General features: G+C 38.8%; 2 protein-coding genes across 2 annotated transcripts in view; both read left to right on the forward strand.

Annotated features, from left to right (window-relative positions):
* The window catches only part of ASPM (abnormal spindle microtubule assembly), a 27,787-nt gene extending 15,417 nt beyond the window's left edge, over positions 1 to 12,370 (forward strand). The window contains 12 exon segments of the mRNA XM_031059159.1: positions 2 to 2,071; positions 3,006 to 3,155; positions 3,450 to 3,616; positions 4,435 to 4,594; positions 5,091 to 5,312; positions 5,806 to 5,955; positions 7,432 to 7,623; positions 8,486 to 8,678; positions 9,172 to 9,326; positions 9,862 to 10,038; positions 10,279 to 10,451; positions 10,530 to 12,370. Coding sequence (XP_030915019.1) covers positions 2 to 2,071; positions 3,006 to 3,155; positions 3,450 to 3,616; positions 4,435 to 4,594; positions 5,091 to 5,312; positions 5,806 to 5,955; positions 7,432 to 7,623; positions 8,486 to 8,678; positions 9,172 to 9,326; positions 9,862 to 10,038; positions 10,279 to 10,451; positions 10,530 to 10,635 — 3,915 coding nt within the window. The 3' untranslated portion in view covers positions 10,636 to 12,370.
* Positions 12,019 to 21,077, forward strand: LOC102036425 (coagulation factor XIII B chain). The gene is made up of 11 exons (XM_005423717.2): positions 12,019 to 12,100; positions 13,160 to 13,360; positions 13,844 to 14,029; positions 14,898 to 15,074; positions 15,167 to 15,343; positions 16,513 to 16,683; positions 17,015 to 17,110; positions 17,768 to 17,950; positions 19,428 to 19,631; positions 19,992 to 20,174; positions 20,853 to 21,077. Exons 1-11 carry the CDS (start codon positions 12,019 to 12,021, stop codon positions 21,074 to 21,076), a joined length of 1,884 nt encoding a protein of 627 aa, XP_005423774.1. The 3' UTR covers position 21,077.
* The last annotated feature ends 12 nt before the right edge of the window (positions 21,078 to 21,089 follow it).

The raw sequence follows: 21,089 nt of genomic DNA on the forward strand, positions 1-21,089 counted from the left end.
AGAAAATCCCTTGTTGCTTGCAACGAGGCAGATTCAGCAGTGGTTCCGTGCTTGTAAGAAGAGAGATACAGAAGTTCACAACTACATGATTATGAAAAATGCTGTAGTGCACATCCAGGCTGCATTCCGTGGTATGAAAACAAGAAGGCTTATCAGAACCATGAATGAATCGGCTGTGATTATTCAAAGAAGGTTTAGAACTGTCCTTGAAAGAAAACGTTTTCTTTCTATTAAGTCAGCTGCCATTGTAATTCAGAGAAAATACAGAGCAAGTAAACTAGCAAATATTCAGCGTCAAAAATATCTCTCTCTCCTTAATGCCACTGTTATCATACAGTCTGCTTATAGAGGATTTGTGGTAAGGAAAAAAATGCAGCAAATGCATCAAGCTGCTACAGTTATTCAAGCAATGGTAAGAATGCATAAAATTTACAGTTCTTATCAAGCACTCAGGCTTGCTTCAGTAATCATACAGCAACATTATCGAGCTTACAGAGAAGGGAAGCATGAGAGACAAAAGTACTTAAAACTGTACAATTCTGTTTTAGTTCTTCAAGCTGCCTACAGAGGAATGAAAACAAGATGCTTCCTGAAGAGACAACATGAGGCAGCACTTACAATACAGAGAAACTACCGAATGTATAGGCAGTACTGTCATTACAGAAGAGTTCAGTGGGCAGCCCAGCTCATACAGAGGAGGTACAGAGCCCACAGGCTCAGGAAAATTGCTGTAGAGCATTATGCTTCATTAAAGAAAGCAGCAGCTTGTATCCAGAGGGCTTTTCGAGAGATGCGAGTGAGGAAACAACAGCGAGAAATGCACTGTGCTGCAACTGTGCTTCAGAAAAACTTTAAAGCCTTCAGAGAACGTCAGAGATATCTCTCTCTTAAAGCAGCCACTCTTGTCTTTCAGAGAAGGTACCGAGCTTTAGTTCTGGCAAGGCAGCATGCTTTGGAATATCACTCTCTCCGCAGAGCAGCTATTCGCATCCAGGCTGTGTACAGAGGTGTCAGGGTGAGGAGGAGTCTCAAGCACATGCATTCAGCTGCCAGTAAAATACAGGCAGCCTACAGAATGCTCAGGGACAGAAGGGCCTATCAGAATATGAGAGTTGCAGCTGTGCTTATACAGAACTACTACCGATCCTATTTGAAAGGAAAGAACCAACGCAAGAAGTATCTGACAATGAAGAATTCTGTTCTTGTTATTCAAGCAGCATACAGGGGCATGAGAGCACGGCAGGAACTGAAACTCCTGCACGTTTCAGCAGTTGTAATACAGTCCAGCTATCGCATGTATGTACAGCGTAGGTGTTACAAACAGCTGTGCTGGGCTGCCACAGTCACGCAGCAGAGGTTCAGGGCCAAAATGGCAAGAGAAGCTGCCATGAGAAATTATGCAGAAATAAGAAAGGCTGTCATTTGCCTCCAAGCTGCTTTTCGTGCTAGGAAAGCCAGGCAGTTGTATAAAGCCAGTGTGGCTGCACGGCGCATTCAGTCGTTCCTACGAATGTGTGTGGAGAGGAGGCGCTTTCTTGCCCAGCAATCAGCAGCAGTGACGATCCAGTCCGCGTTCCGATGCTGGAGAGCCCGGACCCGCTATGCACTGCTCCGGAGCTCAGCAGTGGCTGTTCAGAGGTGGTACAGATCATGTCTCAGGGCTCGTGCACAGAAGGCACAGTACTTGGCTCAAAGACAAGCCATAGTGGTTATTCAGTCTGCCTTCCGAGCTATGAAAGCAAGAAAAACAGCAAAGCAGCTACGAGCCGCAAGAAAGATTCAGTCTTTTCTTCAGATGGCTCTGCAGCGTAGAAAATACATCCAGCTCAGAGCAGCAGCTGTTACATTGCAATCCTATTACTTAATGCATAAATGTAAGTCACAGTACATGAGCTATAGAAGAGCAGCAGTTGTCCTGCAGCGGCACTACCGATCCCACCTGACTGTGAAGCACCAGAGAATGGCTTACCTACAAACCCGCAGGAACATTGTCCTTGTGCAGGCCACAGTCAGAGGATACATCCAAAAGACGAGGTTTCACAAAATGAAAGAAAGCACCATTAAAATTCAGGTACTTCTGAATGAATAGTACTGGGATTTAGGTGTTTGTTTTTCATTTGTAGGTGTTTTAAGGATTTAGTGTTCTTGAAAACCGCAGTAGAATCAGTTTCTGAAGTGTACTACAGGGCAGATGTATAAAGCTTACTACCACAGTACACAGAAATAAGGTTCTTTAAGACAACTGAATTTCACCTCTAAATATTAGTGGCCTAATGAATGTTTTCTTTGATGGGAATATGAGTGAAATCTCTCTTCATGAGAAGGGCACTGGTAGTGGGAATAAAGTGACATGAATGGCAAAAACCATGATTGCTGCATTCTTAAGGACTCATGTTTAGGAATGTGTGAGTAAATCAATCATGTTAGTCTTCCTAGGTTTACTAATTGACCCTAGACTAATCAAAGTGCCTAACTGACATTTTGAAGAGGAATGTAAGGAGGGAAATTCCCCCAAATCAAGGAAGAAGGGGAAATAAATAATCTCTCACAATAATTTGTGGCCCTGAGAACCCTGATCTAATGGGTATCCCTGCCCATGTTGAGTGGGTTGGAACTAGAGCATCTTTAAAGGTCCCTTCCAACCCAAACCATTCTAGGATTCTATGTGAATGTCTTAGGTTGGCTTTACTCCAACCATGGAGACCACATGCTCCACTTAACTGATAGAAATCAGATGTGCTTTCCTTACCTCCATGTTTTGGGGGGATTGGTAGCTGCTTGGTTTTTTTCTGAATGTTTAACTTCTACATCCTGAACAATACAAGGATGGTTACTTTCTTTAAAAGGTAGAAAAAAAGAATTACTTTTGACATTGCAAATATGTTTATTTCATTGTTGTTTTTATAACAAGCCAGTGAGTACAGCTGTACATAGATATATGCAAACATTCCCAGCTGATATGATGCAAGTGGTGAAATATTCCTACTTTGTCTTTTTCTTTGAAGGCCTCTTTCCGTGGATTTATTCAGAGACAGAAATATCTTCTGTGCAAATTTTCTGCTGTGTTAATACAGCAGCACTACAGAGCCCATCGGATGCGAAATATTGATCAACACAGATTCCATCAAATGAAAAAAGCTGCCATTACAATTCAGGTAATCATTAAAGTGATTTTTACTGAGTGTTTCTTTGGGTTTTTTAATCTTTTGTATTTGTTTTTTCACAATAGTTATTTTTGCAGACTAATATTAAGGAGTGGCATTTGTAGTATTTCCCTGAATATGTTTCACTTGCTTTTGAAAACATCTTCTAGTTGTGAGAACTTAAATATTCTTAGTATTTTAGAGATATAAATCCCAAAAATTGTTCCTATTGATATGATATTTTTCTTTTTAATTTTGTTAATTCCATTAACAGTTCTGATTTTTTAATTTTTATTTTTCTGATAGGCAGCATACAGAGGTTATAAAGCCAGGCAGTGGGTGAGCAAAATGAGAGCAGCACGAGTCATCCAAGCCTGGTTCCGAGGTCACAAGGCACGGAAGGAATACATATCTGTGCTGAGAGCTACCCTGGTTATCCAGAGGCACTTCAGAGCCAGACAGCTGCAGACTCGGTAATACCCCATCTGAGATGCATCATTCCACTTCTCAAAGCTTTTGTTATGTGATTATTTAGTGCTGCACTGCACTCTGTAGAACTCTTCAGCTTCTCAGGCTCTGCCCCTGCAGCATCCTTGTAACATGTGTGGGTGTAACCCTATTTGTGCAGGTGGGGTTTCTCTTTTGCACAAGATTTTCATTACATTTAATTGTTTTCCTGGAATGGATGCTCCTTCACAAATTTAAATTATGTGTATTGGGGCTCTAGAAAGAGTAGGCCTTGATCTCTTTTTCACTTCTCTCTTTTGCAAGAAAAATGTTCTGGATATTGTTGAAATTCTAGCATATTACTTGTAGGTTGAAAAACTATTTCATTTTAATCCACAATGGAATAGTTAAACTGGTTTATGTTTATTTTGCTATGAGATCAGCCTGGTAGCTCATCTCATTCTGAACTGTCCCATGCCAGTAGCAGTAGGGGATGCTGTTCAGTGATACAAGGTCCTCCCTCAGCATCCGTGCTTTTTAAACATCCCTGCCTATTCCTGTTAATATCCTTTTATGGACCTGTTGCATGTTAGTCTGTCCAATGCCTTTCAAACTGCTGTGTCCCTCCCCAGCCTCCTTTGGCAGTAAGTTAGGGAAATACCTCCTGTGGGAAACCAGAAAGTGTCTTCTGTTTACAATCAGTCTTTGTGCCAGTGCTGCTGGCGATTCCCGTTTTCTTGTGTTCCAAGATCTGGTTGAGAAAAGCTGTGCTTTCCCAATATCTGTCTCAATGATTTCATAAACCATCACTGTTTTCTTACTTAAAAATGCATTTCCATGTTAGGTTTTTGCAAATGAAGTCCTGTGCCCTTACCATCCAAAGATTCTGGAGAGCGACCTGTGCCGCGCGAAGGCTCCGGCAGCAGTTTCTGGCAACCAGGAGTGCTGCAGTTAAGATCCAGCTGGCATACAGGCAGTACAGGGCCAGGAGACTTCTAAGAGAGGTATGTTTTCACTTGCACCATGATGTGTCATGGTTACTTGAAAAGTTTTCAATGTATTTGAGTGATTTTCGTCATCAAGGTGCAGAAGTGTAGAAAAGGTGGAAGCTGAGCAAAGATTGAACACCTTTGATTTGAACAAATCTCCAAAATATTAAATATTTTTTTGCTTTAAGCAACAGGGTTGATTCTTGATTTTGAACACTTCCAATTGTTGAATTATCCCTCTATATACAGATACCAAAATAAAGTGCCAAATTTTCTGCTGGCTTTATTGCATGCAAAAGATTAAGCCCATATTTTGACCCCATTTAGGTAAATGAAAAGACCTTCCAGACTGTGAAAAGTGCATTTTATATAAACTGCTACTGTATGAGTTTACTTGTACCTCTCATTCCATTTTTGTTCTTATGATGGAAAAAAATCTCTAGAACTAAAAATAAATGTATATTGATCCTGACATGAATGAACAAATTTTAATTATCAGTGCATTCTTTAGTATCTTTTTCAGAAGCACCAGGCTGCATGTCTGATCCAAAATGCATATAGAGGTTTCAAGGCAAGAAGGAAATTTGTTCAACAAAAAGCTGCTGCTGTAATTATCCAAAAACATCTGCGGGCTTGGCAGGAAGGCAGGCTTCAATTTATGAAATACAATAAGACTAGAAGAGCTGTCATTAAACTGCAAGCATTTATCCGGGGTTATTTAGTCAGGAAAAAGGTTGGTATAATTCAAATTAAAACTTTGCTTTGGATGTAAAGTATCTCTAGAGCTGTTTTACCATTAATTCTGACTGGCAAGGAGAGGAAAACTTGATTTCTTGGTGTTGAAATTAAGTTCTTGTTGGCTGCTTTGAGTATTGGTTGGGGTCAGAATATATCAAACACAGTTTAAGCCTTTTCTTACAATTCTTTAGAACTAAAGTAGATTTTCACTGTTGGGTGTTGTTTTAGCTTCTGAGATCTTTGTGGCTTACCTATAATTGATAATTCATACACCTAGGCTTGCAGTGGAATTGTTCTCTGCCATGTATTGATGATGTTTCTTACAATCACTTCTCTGTGACTCTGAGACCTAGTACTGCAGTGGTAGCTTACTTTAGTTCTGAGGTGATTTTCAGTGTATTGCTGTGGACTGTGTTCTTTCTGTGGACATCCAGCTACCTCAGAGTATGAAAATTAATGATGTTTCCCATTTTGTTTTCCTTCTACAGATTTCAGAACAAAAACAAAAGAAGAGACTTCTTTATTTTACAGCAGCTGCATATCATCATATCTCTGCAATTAAAATTCAAAGGGCCTACAGGCTTCACCTCACCATAAAACTTGCACAAACCCAGATCTCATCTGTTCTTATAATACAGGTTGGTCTGATTAAGGCTGAATGATTTGTGTAACAGTCTAACTTGCTTTCTATGAGCTAAGCTGTAGCATTAAGACAATGTAGTTCCTTCACATGTGAAAATAAAGTTAAATTATGGAGACTGTGATTTATTAAATAATGCTGCTTATACACAGCTGAGCAAGCTCTGGAGGCTTAAGCATTTTAAAGCTGAGAATTGATAAGAAAGTTTGTTTCCTTGAGACCATCAAGCTTGCTAAAGAAATCTGAGTGCTGTCTTGGCCTATTTCTTTATGTCTTACTGGAAGTAGAAAAGATCAGACACAACAACCTGTAGGGTTTGTGAAATGTAGAGCATCTCCTTACACAAACAATCCCTTGGGATACTGGGATTTATTTGGTTGGATGCTTCTGATCTGCCAGTGGTATCAGAGCCTGTGTAGGTTGCAGCATTTTAATAAAACCAGGTTTTACTTACTTAAAAAAATATCAAAATCAGGTCTGTATTGCAACACTACGAAAGTGTAAAAATTATTCGCAGGTCTCCAAATTGACCATTAGCTTAGTTCCATATGGGAAGCCATCGCTGGATAAATGGAAAGGCTGAAATGGGAGCTCTGAAATAGCTGTTCTCTGGTCAAGGATGCCATGGCAAACTTTGCCCTACTAATTCTCCATTTATAAAAATCTGTTATTTCTCCCCATAAGTTAGGTTTTCCCTTTAAGGCAAGAGAAAATCGATGGAAAAGGGTTTTTTTGCTCTGATTTAGCACACCCTGTCTCCCTTCTTTGTTTATAGAAGGGAAGAAACAGAGCTGGAAAATGAGAAAAGTGGAATGGTCGTTCTCCTTAAAAGCCAACCAAGAGAGAACTCCTAGGGCATAGTAATGCTGGACACAAGTGTAAATTGGGAGAGTTACATATTTTGTCTTTTGGTCAGACAGTTGATCTGGATGATCATTGTAGGTCCCTTCTAACTGAAAGCCATTCTATCTATCCACTCCTCTACCCTTCTCTCCTCAGAACGCTTCCCTAGTGCATCAAGGGAAATAGAGGTTGGATATTAGGAAAAGGTTTTTTACAGAAAGGGTGATAAAGTTCTGGAATGGTCTGCCCAGGGAGGTGATGGAGTCACCATCCCTAGATGTGTTTAAAAAAAGACTGGATGTGGCACTTGGTGTCATGGTCTAGTTGAGGTGTTGGGGCATGGGTTGGACTTGATGATCTTGAAGGTCTCTTCCAACCTGGTCAATCTGTGAATTAATTCTGTGGATTAGTGGCTCCCAGTTAAGATTTCATTCTGCAGTCTTGCATTTCCAGCTACCCAAGGCCAATCAGAGCCATGGAGGTAATTTATGACTGGTGATGTTTATAGTGCCTGTATCTATCAAAGCTCATGTTAAAATGCTCACTTTTTATCAGTGCTTATTTAGGGTGTGAAAAGGGAACCTAGGGGAAGTGTTCTAAGTAACCAGAAGGGTGCTTTCATTTCGCACAGAGCTGGTTCCGAGCGCAGGCGCAGCGCCGGCGGTTTGTGCGGGACCGCGGCAGAGTGGTGCAGCTGCAGCACGCCGTGCGAGCCTGGCTGAGCCGCAGGCACCGCGCCGCCGCCGTCATCCAGAGAAATGCCCGCGCCTTCCTCGCCCACCGGCGCAGGAGGAGGCTGGCCGTGGGAATTGTTAAATTTCAGGTAAATGCCTCTTGTGAGGAAATAACAGCTTTGGGTTTGGTTATTTTTATTAGCTGTTTTTTTTCCTCATGGGTTTTTGGGGAGGGGAACGATCCTTGCTTTGATCGATGACTGTATCAGTGAAATTGCAAGCCAAGTCAGCTTTGGTTTAGCCATGAAAGCTGAAGGCAAATAGATCATGAGGGAATACTAAGCAGATAATGGTTGAGATGACTTAGGTGGTGGGAGTGTGTGTGGACTGAATATGCATGGATTTTTTTGCCTTTTATCTTGAAAGTCCAGAATTTGAAGATAAAGAGTATAAAGGGGCTTGACATCTGGCTTGCAAGCAAAGCTGAGTTAATAGGAAAAATAACAATTGATGATTTTCGAGTGTATCGATAGCAAAAAAGAAGACAAAGCGTGGAAAGCATAGAAACTGATTAGAAAAGATAACATGAAAATTTTTGAAAGCTAGACTACATGCATAAGTAGATGTTTATACATGTCTTATTAAATTTCTGTAAAACTTTTACCAATTATATTGACATTAATTGCTTTGCACCAATGAATATAATAAGTTATTGTGATGTAGTTAATAACTGAAGATCACGCTTTGTTAAGAGTATATAAGCTAAAGAACACGCAGAATAAAAAACTTTTTTCTTCTTAGACCCTGATCATGTGTGTATGTCACGTCCAACCTAACAGTAACAAAAGATAAACAAGTAAACACTGAGTGTTAATGACTTAAAATTGAATGGCCAAGGTAATTCAATACTTAGTCAGACTTGTGTAAAATTGATTTGGAATGGTGATGGAAGTTCAGTTGTCTTGTCTGCCCTTTACAACTTTTTCTCTTTGTGGAATTCCTTTTCTATAGGCATTATGGAGGGGGTATTCTTGGAGAAAGATGACTGACACAGCAAAAACCAGAGCTTTAAGGCACAGTTTAGTAAAGGCCAATGAAAAGAGCAGAGAAGAAAATAAACTGGGCAACAGAACTGCAATTGCAATTGATCACCTTCTAAAATACAAACATCTCTCCTACATTCTTGCAGCACTAAAGCATCTTGGTCAGTATTTTGTTTTATTATAACTGATGGATTTTCAGAAGGATAAAAACTGGATTTTTTTTTCAGCTGAGGAGCGTTCATAATGATATTTAGGTTTTCTGCATGATTATAAAATGTGAGTGTTAGAGGGTATAATGGAGGGTTTTCCAGACTAAAATTGGATTATTGATTTAAGAACAATATTTAATGGTTATGTAGAGAAAGGAAATCCTGAATGATTGCTCTAATTTTCTGTTAATCCTAGTAGTGCTATACCTGACATAAGTTTATTATCATTATTACTATCAGTATATGTTCTCTGTGGATCATTTTGTCTTCTTAATGTTTAGTCTAGAATATTAGAACTGTTGCTTTAAAAACACTTTCTTAAATCAATAATTGCAGTTTTTACTTTGCACTTTTACTTAAAAATAGAGAAAATCCTGGTTTGTAATTATTTTGCTTGAACTTCAGAGTTTTATTTTCTCTATTTGTTTTTCTTTAATTGTTTTAGAGGTGGCTACCAGGCTGTCCCCACTGTGTTGTGAAAATATGGCCCAGAGCAGAGCAATCTTCAGTGTTTTCCTTCTGATTCGAAGCTGCAACCGGAGTGTTCCATGCATGGATGTGATCAGATACTCAGTTCAGGTTCTACTCAATGTTTCAAAGGTAACTCAAACATTTTCTTTTGCAGGTTTATAAGCAGTAGGCTACTTATTGTAGTACTTGTTTATCCACAAAATTTCTCAATAAATCCAGAGCAACAAAAGTAGTAGTTTTGAATAAAAATAGGTTCTGATTTTCACTGATGTTATGAAACCAGTTATTTATTTCCTTTGTAATAGTTATATGAAGTTTTTTGGTGAAAAAACAATTTCATGGCCTTAAGGCATTGCAAGGTATCACAATTTTTTAGATTTATCTGAAATTATTCTAATTTATTTATTTATTATAACTATAGAATCAGATTCTATGGGTTTCTAAACAAGGGAGGAAGCACAAAAGGCACCTTTTTATAATCTGCTGCAATTGTGTAAATACAGAAGTGATTTGTATTGCTTGGATACCAGTTCAGCCACAAATTTATTCTAGGGGAGAATATGGGCTTTGCTTTTTCCTCTAACCTCTAAATAGTAACCTGTGAACTAAGGATGCTTTAAAGATCTGTCTGTAGAAGCTCTCTTGTCTCTTTCTTATTTAACAGTATGAAAGAACTACTCGAGCAGTTTATGAAGCTGAAAATTCTATAGATACTTTACTAGACCTACTGCAAATGTACAGAGGCAAAGCTGGGGACAAAGTTTCAGAGAAAGGAGGAAGCATTTTCACAAAGACCTGTTGTTTGCTGGCCATCCTTTCAAAGGACTCTAAAAGAGCTTTGGTAAGACCTAAATGTTTTGGGTTTAGTGGTTTAATTTAACATACTTTTCTTGCATGTTTTGGTGGTGTTTGTAATTTTTTTTTTCTCTCCCATACCTGTTATGGCTGTAATATTAATTTCAACTAAAATCTGGTTTAAAAAATGCATTTCCAAGATGATGAACACACTCATTTTCTTGATTTAGGCTGCTTTTGAACTTGCAGTATTGACTGTGTGCTGTTTTCCCCTTTCTTTCCTCAGGAAATCCGAGGAATGCCAAGAACCGTTCCTTGCATCCAGAGCCTCTATAAGCTCACGGCTCGGAAACACAGGATGGATGCAGAGAGAACACTTGTGAAGCAGAAAACAAACACTGCCTTAGCTGGGAGCTCCTCTGTTCCAGTAACTCCTCTAAGAATAAAAACAGTTTCAAGGTAAGTGCTTAAAAGTTGGTCTTCTATTTCTGCTGTGACATTGCAATATTTTAATGCAAGCCACTCATCTTTTCACAGGATTAAACCAGAGTGGGTCTTGAGGAAAGATAACATGCAAGAAGTTGTGGATCCTCTGCAAGCAATTGTGATGGTGATGGACACACTTGGTATTGCCTACTACTGAAATGTAAATGATGTATAGGAAGATGTATTTGTACAATATGTATGTAGTAAATGGATAAATGATTTTTTAAAAAAAGCAAATAAGTGTTAAACTACCGTTGGAAATGTTTTTTAAGATTTACATTAACATTTTGGTAACTTCTTGTATTGCATACAGTTTTGAAACCCTATTTTGTACTACTATCAAAAGCAATTGTACAATAAAATCAATTAACTGGATTTTACTGGAAATTTCACTGTGCAGTAATATGTTGTTGTCCCACAACTGTGAATATTAAAATAGCATTGGGTTCTTCACTCTGATTAGATATTGTAGAATTCTATTAAAAGCAGTTGTTTGTGGGGGACAGTAATATCTGATCTAGAGAGGTGTAGAAAGGGAGGCTTGGGCTGTGGATTTCAAAACTGGCTCGTTTTGGGGAGCTTGAGTCCATTTTAGTAATGGCTTTGAGGGATCACGTATGGCAGCAAGAAAAGGTAATTTCTCTGTTTGGTAAACATTGCAAGATAGTGATGGAACAACAGGATATGTTGTAAGGGTGAATTTACAAATTCTGACCTGACATTTTAAGGGAGGTGATCTGTGAGTTTTTTTATTCCTATCAAGTGAGCAATACATACAAGCATGCATCTCTTCTGGCTGAAGAGATTGTGTTCATCCTAGCATCCCTGTTCATTCTGTTCTCTTCTGCATTCTCAGAATTGCATTTTCTCAGAGAAAGGCCAAGATAATGCAAACTGTAAAGTTATACCTTCCTATTCCCAAATTTAAATATTACATCTCTAATGATGCTAAATCAACTGATAGCTATTAGTCAGTGAGGTGACTGTAAATTAGGTTCTTTTGTTTTGTTTTGTTTAAAAAAAAAACTTGGAAGAGGCTTTCTGTATTCAACACAGCTCAGACAGATAATAATAGTGGCTATGTTGTTCATGTAAGAAACTTCAAAATTACGAATATCTATAGCATGCAACTGCCTGGTTTACTCAGGGGCTAGGCTGGAGGATGGGGGAATTGTCTATTTCCTCTGATTTCAGCCAAGGTAAATAATCTGATAACAGAATGCCCTTTAAACTTGGGACTCTGGAGGTTGTAAGGGGAGCAGTAATCAGCAAGCTTAAATTGTTCCATAAGCTCTTTGCCTGATTTCACTGTAAAATGATAAATTACAGGTGGCAAAGTGTGTCAAATGGAAGTAGAATCCTGCCAGTCTGGTGCTAAGTTATTTGGAGAACTAATACAAATGAAAATAGTTTTTCCAGTGAATTAACTTGTTACAAAATACCATGGACATTAAGGCATTTGTTCAATACCTTTGGAAATTCAGTTAATTATTTACAAAAGTAATACTTAGGGAGTTTTCACAGGTAGTGGAAACTGTAGATGGAGCCAGTAAAGAAGATGAGATTTAAAAGCTATTTTATCTTCCTAGTTATGGTGTGTTCAAGGAAACTCTTTGCAGAAGGTAAATACACTGAATTCTACTGTACATTGAATCTAGAATATGCAGTCTTGGTACTTAAGTGCAATGTCTTTCATCTCTTTACTGAGTAAACACTGGTTTTTAAATTTAAATACAATTCTGTTGTGACATGGCTGATTCCTGTCTAAGCCTCAAAGCTGTGATATTGAAATGTTCAGCCTCTAGTACAGAAGAAAATTATTTAGGAATGTTCTACTATTACAATATGTACTATTTGAAATTTTGTACTATTAAAACATTTCATGTCTTGAAGTGTCTTGGGGATTGAAGTATTTTTCACTTTGTTATAAAGCAAAATAGTGGAAGTTAAATGGAACCTGCAGAAGTTAATGTGGGGTGGTCCTGCATTTTTCTATCCCTATTTTCAGCACTGATTTCTTCTTTTGGTTGTTTTTTTTTTTATTATTTTTTTGCTTGTTTTTGTTTTGTTACTTTGGGGTTTCTTTAAATAACCTAATGTCATATTCAGCACTACTCTTTAAAAGTGTTTTCTCCTATTGCTGAGGATTTTTTTAAAATTACCATTCTGCTTGTTATTTCTTTAATCTCCATTTCTTGTTTCTTTTCTGTTGACTGTTCTTAAATTCCCTTTCTTAAGCAAGCCTAACTCCTGTATTGCCTCCTAGCAGCTTATCCTACTTTTCTGGTAGCATTTTCTGAATGGAGCTGAGGCACTGCTAATCCTGACACTCGTCACTGCATTTTACAGTAGGCATTGTTATGTTTGTGCAGCAAAGGGTTCTCGTGCTTCTGGGCAAAATAGGGCAAAATTACAGTGTCCTGCATCAGTTTTCCCCAGTTCACATTAGGAGGTTTTATTCTACAGCTGATATTCTTGTGAAACCCTAAGAGCAAAAGCTGATAAAATTGTAGAATGTCTTCATTTCAGCAGGTCTCAAAAGGCCCTTCATGTTTGCAAGTATTCAGAATTTTGCTCTTGTTTGAAAGCCTGAATCAGCCAAGTTGATATTAGATAAATTAATGCAAAACCATTCATATCTGGGCTGAAATTTTTAGTAGGAAATATTGATCTTTTTACAGATACACCTTGTGATTTGCCACAGATAGAAAATGGAAACCTTCCCCAGTACTATTACAGTTTCAGAAGATACTATTTCCCTATGGATAAAGGAAAAAAGCTCTCCTATTCTTGTGTGGTTGGTTACACAACTGAAAGTGGGACTCAAGATGGAAGAATAACTTGTACAGCAAAAGGATGGTCTCCAGTGCCTCGATGCTACAGTGAGTTAGCTTTATTCACCATTGCTTCCAGCAGGAGCATTCCCTGGCTGGTTTTTCTGGGACACAGAGGAAAAGAAGCTGCATAACAGAAGGGATAAAATGTACAGGGTGCAATCAATTATTTATGTCGAGACTACATAGGTTTATATATGGAATATTTTTACAATAATACATATTTTAAGGGCATTTACCCATTTATATTTTTATATAAGAACATAAAGTTTTCCAGTTTTCTTAGTCTGGGAAAACTATTACTTTTCCCTTAGATGTATAACTTCTTGAGTCTCCCTAGCTCTAGATTCCTTGGCTGTATTCCATGTGGTTACCAGTGGTTTGCTGTATAGTTTGATGATTGAAGCAGAGTTTCTTCAATAAGTCAAGAAAATCAGATTATCAGTGTAGCTACAAACCCCTTCTTTTGCTTGCAGGAAAACAAAAATATTCCATTCTTTCTTTCTAACCAAGCTGTCTTCTATCCTTCAGGAAAATGCACCAAGCCTCTTTTGGAAAATGGCTCTTTTTACAGCACAGAAATGGACTTCAAAATCCATGAGAAACTGCAATACAAATGTAATCCAGGCTACCTCACCCCAAGTGGTGCTGCTGAAGATACAGTGCAGTGTCAGCCACAAGGATGGTCCTTCCAGCCAAGCTGTACTAAAACACTTGGTAGTGTTGTGCATTTTTCTCCTTTCTAATCTCTTGCAGAAGTCTGGAATTCCACTGTCCTTGCTGTAGGGCCAAGCTGCCTATGACAGGCTGTCATTTGAGTGCTCCTAAAGCATGTTCTCAGCTGTACCTCTGGGGAAGAACTTGTCACATTTCACGTGCTCCTGGTTTTGTGCATTTGTAAAGAATTGTAAAATGATACATGTAAAATGATAGACGTAAAATGATAGATTGTGGTGGTGTTTGCAGGGATTGCAGGATGAGGGAAGAGACAAGAATGTTGACTCCATGTTTCAGAAGGCTTGATTTATTATTTTATGATATATATTATATTAAAACTATACTAAAAGAATAGAAGAAAGGATTTCATCAGAAGGCTAGCTAAGAGTAGAACAGGAATGGAATGATAACAAAAGTTTGTGTCTCGGACAGAGAGTCCCAGCCAGCTGACTGTGATTGCCCATTAATTAGAAACAACCGACAGGGACCAATCACAGACCCACCTGTTGCATTTCGCAGCAGCAGATAATCATTGTTTACATGTTGTTCTTGAGGCCTCTCGGCTTCTCAGGAGAAAAAAATCCTAAGGAAAGGATTTTTCATAAAACATGTCTGTGACAATGGATGTAAATTGATAGATGTAAAATGAATCAGTAGAGATTAAATCACGCTGTTTCAAATAAATCCATTCCCAGACAAACTTTCTGTCCCAAATGACAAACAGAAAACTTGTGCCAACAGCTGCATTTGTAGTTATTCATCATTTTGCCTGGGATCTGGCCACTTTTAAGGTGTATCTAAGGGAAGCTTTGGAATACTCCCACAAGAAGAGCATGCTGTGCTGATGGCTGTGCTTTATTTCCCCGAGGGTGGTGCCAGGTGCCGCGGCTGGAGCACGGCAGCGCGGCGGGCGCGGCGCGGGAGGTGCGGCGGAACGGGACGCTGCGGTACCGCTGCCAGCCGGGATTCCGCACCGCCGCCGGGAGCGCCGCCGCCACGGCGCTGTGCCTCCCCCACGGCTGGGATCTGCCCCCACGCTGCACCAGTACGTCCTCAGCCCTGGAAACTCATCCACTGACATGCAAAAATCACCTGCTGGTTTCTTCTGCTGGGTTCACTGCTGTGTTGTCTTCCCAGGGATAACTTGCTCCGCTTTGAGTGAAGTAGCTCATGGAGGTTTCTATCCTGTGAAGAAAACCTATGAAGAAGGAGATGTAGTTCACTTTTTCTGTGACAAACATTATTCTGTCACTGGTTCTGACTTAATTCAATGCTATAATTTTGGGTGGTATCCAGACCCTCCAGTTTGTGAAGGTACCCTGCTTTTATAGTTTTACTGTGTCAAATTCTTAGAGAGAAGCTCACACCTTCTTTCAAGAAATACTTTATGAATACAAAATAAAAATACGGTTTGTAGCCTAAATGTAAATCAAGTGTTAGTCAAAGAGCAGGCAGCCAAAGCAGAAAGAAGGGGAGCAATGGTAATTAGAACTACATTTCAGTGAACTCTAACAGCAGGACAGATACTGTCTCTTAGTGTTGCCTGTCCAAGTTGAATCCCAGAGAAGCAGGAATCAACAGTTTAGACCCTGAAGCTCAATAAACTGTTCAGAATACATGAAGGGTTAACCAGGCCTGCTTAATCCTGCCTTGTGGGATGGGGATGTCCCTCTTGAGAGGCATTAAAAATAAAATTTGTAGCAAGGCTCTCCTTAGCTTGTGGTACTTTTCAGAGTTGTACAACTTGCCCAAATTTTAGTTGCTTTGAACAGATTAAATAAAAGGTTGTCCTGAGGACAGAAACATACCTTTAGCAATTGCTATAACTTCCCCAGTCACTGGGGGATAATGGAGAGTCTCAGCAAAGAAAGTTCCGAAAGAATGAAAGGTGAAGCAGTTGAGATATAGAACAGAGCAGGAAGCAGCACAAAACAACCTTTACTACATCTTAGACTCCAGCCCTGTGTTTATTCTCATGACACAGCAGGAACTTTCCTTGAGTGAGTGCAGAGAAGGTGGAGATGCTCAAGAGGATGAAAACAAGGCTTAAATCTACTTTTGAGGATACAGTAATCACAAACTTAATTTGGAGATAGGAAATGGGCTATGCTTATTGCTTCTTCTGTAGCACTAGAATTAATACATAATCCGCTTTAAATAGTGTATGAATGGAGGGTATGGGAGATCTCTATTTCCTGGAGTCCTACAAAGGACATTTTATTAAGTCTCTGTGGAGAAATTACAAATTTGTTTATAGCAGTACAATGACATAGTACTTTTATTTTATATTTGTGGAATGCAAAATCACTTGTTTGTTTGGGTCTCCCATTGTATTAAGAAAATTAAGAAAATTTTATTAAGAAATTACTCCGGCTTAGCCAAAAAAAGCCTTTTGAGTGATAGGCTTGCATTGTGTATGGTGAGCTCAATTGTGTACATGGTTTTGGTAAGCCAGAAAACAATATGCAATTTTTTATTTTCAGATGTAAAACATAAATGTCCTCCACCACCCCTCCCTCATGGCCATGTCAGCACAGCCAGAAGAACATATCATAATGGAGACAAAGTTCATGTACAGTGTACCTTGGGAAGGAGAGGATCTGAGGAAATCCAGTGTGAAGGAGGAAAATGGACATCACCCTCTATCTGTATTGGTGAGTTAGTTCTGTGGAGGCTGACAACTGAACTGAAATGATTCTTCAACCCATGCCTTAATTTTCTGGAGAGTCTCAGTTTCTCTATCTGCAAAACTGTTATCCTTCCTCTCTTAAAAGGCTTGAGAGACAAAGTGCTGCATATTTTACAGGCAATCCGTGGTTCCCAGATTAAAAAGGATGAGCCAAGTGAATTCAGCTGCCACCTGTGACATCTTCCCTGGAAAACTGGGATTATTACATTTGGGAGTGCATCATGCCTGCCTGTTTTAGTACTTTAGAATGAGCTGTTTTTGTGAAAACTGGTTCTGAGTCTCTGCTATGGTTACAGGAGCTGTGGATAACCAGGAATCTGGGACAGCATCACCACCACTCGAGGCAGATGCAGAAACAGGGGCAAACCAAACACATCACAATGAAGATATGAGTAGGTGAACATTGCTCTTCTATTTAAAAGGGACTCTCCAATCCAATTATAGGCCTTTTATGACTACTTTTATTCTTTTGCTATCAGACAGCTCCTTATTCTTGAAAATGCTTGCATGGGATGCAGATGTCAATGTAGCTAATAAATAAAAGCCATTGCTGGTTATTTCTAAATTACACCAATAAGCCTGCTCTGTATTTGTAATTTTATTTCATACAGAGCACTTACTTACTTTCAGTCATTTTGTACCAAATAGTATTATTTGGACATGCAGCTTCATGAGTATTTTGTTGTTCCTTTGATTAATACTTACAATGAGGATTTTTTTGAACCACACATAGATGAAACATCTAAAGTAACAAATAAGATGGTCTACATCACATGAAAAAAATTAATCTGTATTGAGTGTAAACTAGCAAGAGTCAAAAATAGGCATAGATGTAACGTGTGGAGGGAAATAAAATGCATATCTAAAATTCAGAAAGGCAAGTGTAGAGTTTCCAAAAATGAAACTTGGAAAAGGAATTGTATTGGTTTGGATTCTGTTTGTTTGCAAAATTTTTTGCTCAGTCTAGTATTGGTCTAATACTTTCTCCAGTGTTAACAATGTTGTAATCTAATCAAGATTTAATTGCCTTTCTCTCTATCCCATATCAGAAGTGCAGCAAGACTGTGCCTCTCCACCTGTGGTTAAAAATGGTGCTGTCCTGGGCCCAGTACTGGCAAGTTACAAAAGTGGTTCCTGGGTAGAATATGTTTGTCAGCATTACCACTTTTTGGATGGGCCCAGCACTGTTTATTGTCACCAAGGAAACTGGACAGAACAACCAACCTGCTTAGGTGAGTCTTGGAAGGAAAATTACAAATCACATTGTCATATGTAATATAAAAAGGGAAAATTGGAAGGAACCTCTAAATAATCGTTTCATTACCATCTTTTCTCCTTTGTTGGAGTTAATAAAGGTTCCAGAAATATGAGGATGAACCAAAATTAAATTTTTAGCAGGCCTCTCCTGCTGGGTATCCTCTGGCCTGTTCTTAAATAGATTAAATAGATTCCTCTGGCAGCCTGAGTGAGCTATTCTAGTATATGGCTATTCCTGTTTCCCGGGAGGATTCTCCAATTTCTTTCCTCCATATTGTCCATTCAGTTAATTTCTTCCTGTCTTTCAGTAGATGATTAGAAGGAATGGTGTAGCCATTCCCAAAATGGCTTTTAGATACAATTAACAAAGAATTAACAATGGCTTCTTGGACTTCTGTTTTTAAACTTTCAGGCTTTTTTTTCTTAAATTATGTGTCTTTATATCTGTAGTTTCATGCTGGCATGGACTTCCAAATTTTTCTGTGCTGCTTTTATGTATGCTGCTCAAAACAATGTATAGAACTCCCACTAGAAAATTACCAGTGCTAGCAGGAATACAAACAAGAGTTGTTTGTTTATCTTTCCTTCCTTCCTCTAATAAAATAATTAAATTTTACTAACATCCTGTGTTAAATTGGCTCACCTTTCAGTTTGTAATCTACTGTGAAAATAAAAATACACAATCAGTTCAGTTTTAATTGCATATTTCTAAATGAACAAAAGTTACCTCATCTAGACTGAAAGGTCCAGGTCACCATTTTTGGATCTGAGTATTCAAATTCAAGAAATCCTGTGAAATAATGAAATCTCACTTTCTGTGAGCATTATTTGTCTTGTTAGCATCCCAATAAGCCCATCATCCTTTGCATGTTTTTGAGATTTCTTTTATACACTCACCTAAACAGACCAGAGAGAGCCCATGCTGATGTTAGCTTCAGGAAAATGCCATGGGAATTTGGTGTTGCACTGAGCTTCAGGAAAATTGTATGTGAATTTGGTGTTACACCCCTGTCACCAGACTGCCAATAACTGAGTTCTCCTTGCCTTTCCCTCAGCAAAGCATCAGTAAGAGCCTTTATCAGCCAGTGATGCTCATGGAACTTGTAGAAATTTATTTTTGTAGGCTTTATTGATGGTGAACAGTGGTTTCAGAAGTTAATGAGGTTAATCATCTAATGGAAAGCTACACTCCCTGACGTGATCCTGGCACTGGGTTTTAAGAACTTGTCAGAAAGCAGCCATTCCTTTTGCATGTGTTTGTTTGGTTTTTGTTGTCACTTCAGACAACTTCTTTCCGTTTGCATTTTTTTATACATCTGTAGTTTTTTGTCTTGCAAAATTCAGAAGCATTTTAGAATTATTGACATGGGGTTCTCTTTCTTCACTCCTACATAAGGGAGCTAAGAAACCAGTTAAGGTGGCTCCTTATTAAAATACACTTTTATTTCCCAGAACCATGTACTCTGAATGTAACTGATATGGACAGCAACAACTTAACATTGAAATGGAGACGGGAAGAATTAGTTTTCCTTCATGGAGATCTCATAGAGTTTGAATGTAAACAGGGATATAGTTTTCTCCAGACTGCCATTCCATCTCCTGGGAGAACACAGTGTGACCAAGGCAGACTGAATTATCCAAAATGTGTTATTCAAGGTAAAGCAATAATTTTTTATTGCATTTTTAATTACTCAATCTTAGACCTACTTAGAAATTATTTGTTTTGCTTTTAGTGTGGGCCTGAAGCCTGTTGTAAATAATCAGTGTTTAGGCTTCAACAATACAGATGCACAAGGCAACTCTATTGTTGAATATAGCCAAGCTTGGAAAAGTGATACACCTGCCTTGGCTGTGCAAGGCTGTAGAAGGGAGGGGGAAGCTTTGCTCTGAGCCCAGGAAATGTAAAGCTCTGTAGAAAGAGGGCTGTAAAAAGAAAACCTTCATGTTCATTTAATTTATGATAAAGCAGTCAATTTGTTCATTTCTTATTCTTAAATGTTTTTATTATTGTTGCAGCTGCTACAGAAAAATGTGGCTCACCACCCTCTATTGCAAATGGAGCTCTGACTGTCCCAGCACTGCCCCACTATGACAGTGGCTCTTCAGTTCAGTATATTTGCTCTGACTATCATTTTTTGCAAGGCTCTGAGAAAATCTACTGCTCTGAAGGACAATGGACCTCACCTCCAGTTTGTATAGGTAGGTGTGATAAACAAGATAAAGAAGCACTTATTTCTCTATAGAATTCATAGCCTCAAGGAACAGCCTGGGAGTGACCTGGAAGGGCCATCAGGTCCAATCCCCTGCAATGAGCAGGGCTGTCCAGCCTGACCTTGGCCTTTCCCAGGAAAGGGGCAACCACTGTCTGTGGGAAAAGGGAAAATAGGGAAAACTGTTCCAGTGTTTTACCCCTCTCACTGCTGGTAATAACTTCCTTTTTACCCTGAATTTACCCTCTTGTAGTTTAAAACCACAACCACTTGTCCTATTGCTCCAGGCCCTACTGAAAACTCTGTCTTCTTCTTTCTTATAAGCCCCTTTTAGGCTCTGGAAGGGTGCAATGAGGTCTCCCTGGATTCTTCTTTTTGCCAGGCTGAACAACCCCAATTGTCTCTAAAATCAGATCCTTATAATTTGTAAATTGAGTATTGTCAGCTAGAACTTTTAAGTCTCAATTTCAGTGTCTTCAAATGACATATGAAAGTTTAAATAGAAGCAAGTTAAGCTCATCTGGTGTTTTTTATTTCCTTAACTATGATATGCCTGTAGTGTAATAATACAATAGGAAATAATTAGCAGCTTTAGTGTAGCCTGGTCAAAGTAGTCTGTTCCAAAAAGAATTGATTTATTAGCAGTGATCAAGTCTCTCTTTTTTAGAGCCGTGTACTTTGTCAAAAACTGAAATGGAGAAAAATAATGTGCTGCTGCAAGCATTCTATGCAGACCAAGTTTACTTTTACCATGGGGATTATGTTGGATTTTACTGCAAACAGAACCATTTTGGAGCAGAATCTGGCACAACTTTATTTCAAGTACAGTGTGATAGAGGACAGCTGGCATATCCAAGGTGTGTTGAAAGAGAAAAGCAAGTATGGACTTGAGGAAAGGCCATAG

Source organism: Geospiza fortis, unplaced genomic scaffold (assembly GCF_000277835.1).
Source record: "Geospiza fortis unplaced genomic scaffold, GeoFor_1.0 scaffold229, whole genome shotgun sequence".
NCBI classification, from domain to species: domain Eukaryota; kingdom Metazoa; phylum Chordata; class Aves; order Passeriformes; family Thraupidae; genus Geospiza; species Geospiza fortis.

Excerpts from the sequence above, each read along its gene's own strand:
- LOC102036425 (XM_005423717.2), top strand. The coding sequence starts at position 12,019 with ATGGAGCCAGTAAAGAAGATGAGATTTAAAAGCTATTTTATCTTCCTA. Across the intron at positions 15,075-15,166 it reads TCTGCCCCCACGCTGCACCA|GGATAACTTGCTCCGCTTTG; the intron begins GTACGTCCTCAG and ends TTGTCTTCCCAG. Across the intron at positions 16,684-17,014 it reads ATCACCCTCTATCTGTATTG|GAGCTGTGGATAACCAGGAA; the intron begins GTGAGTTAGTTC and ends CTATGGTTACAG.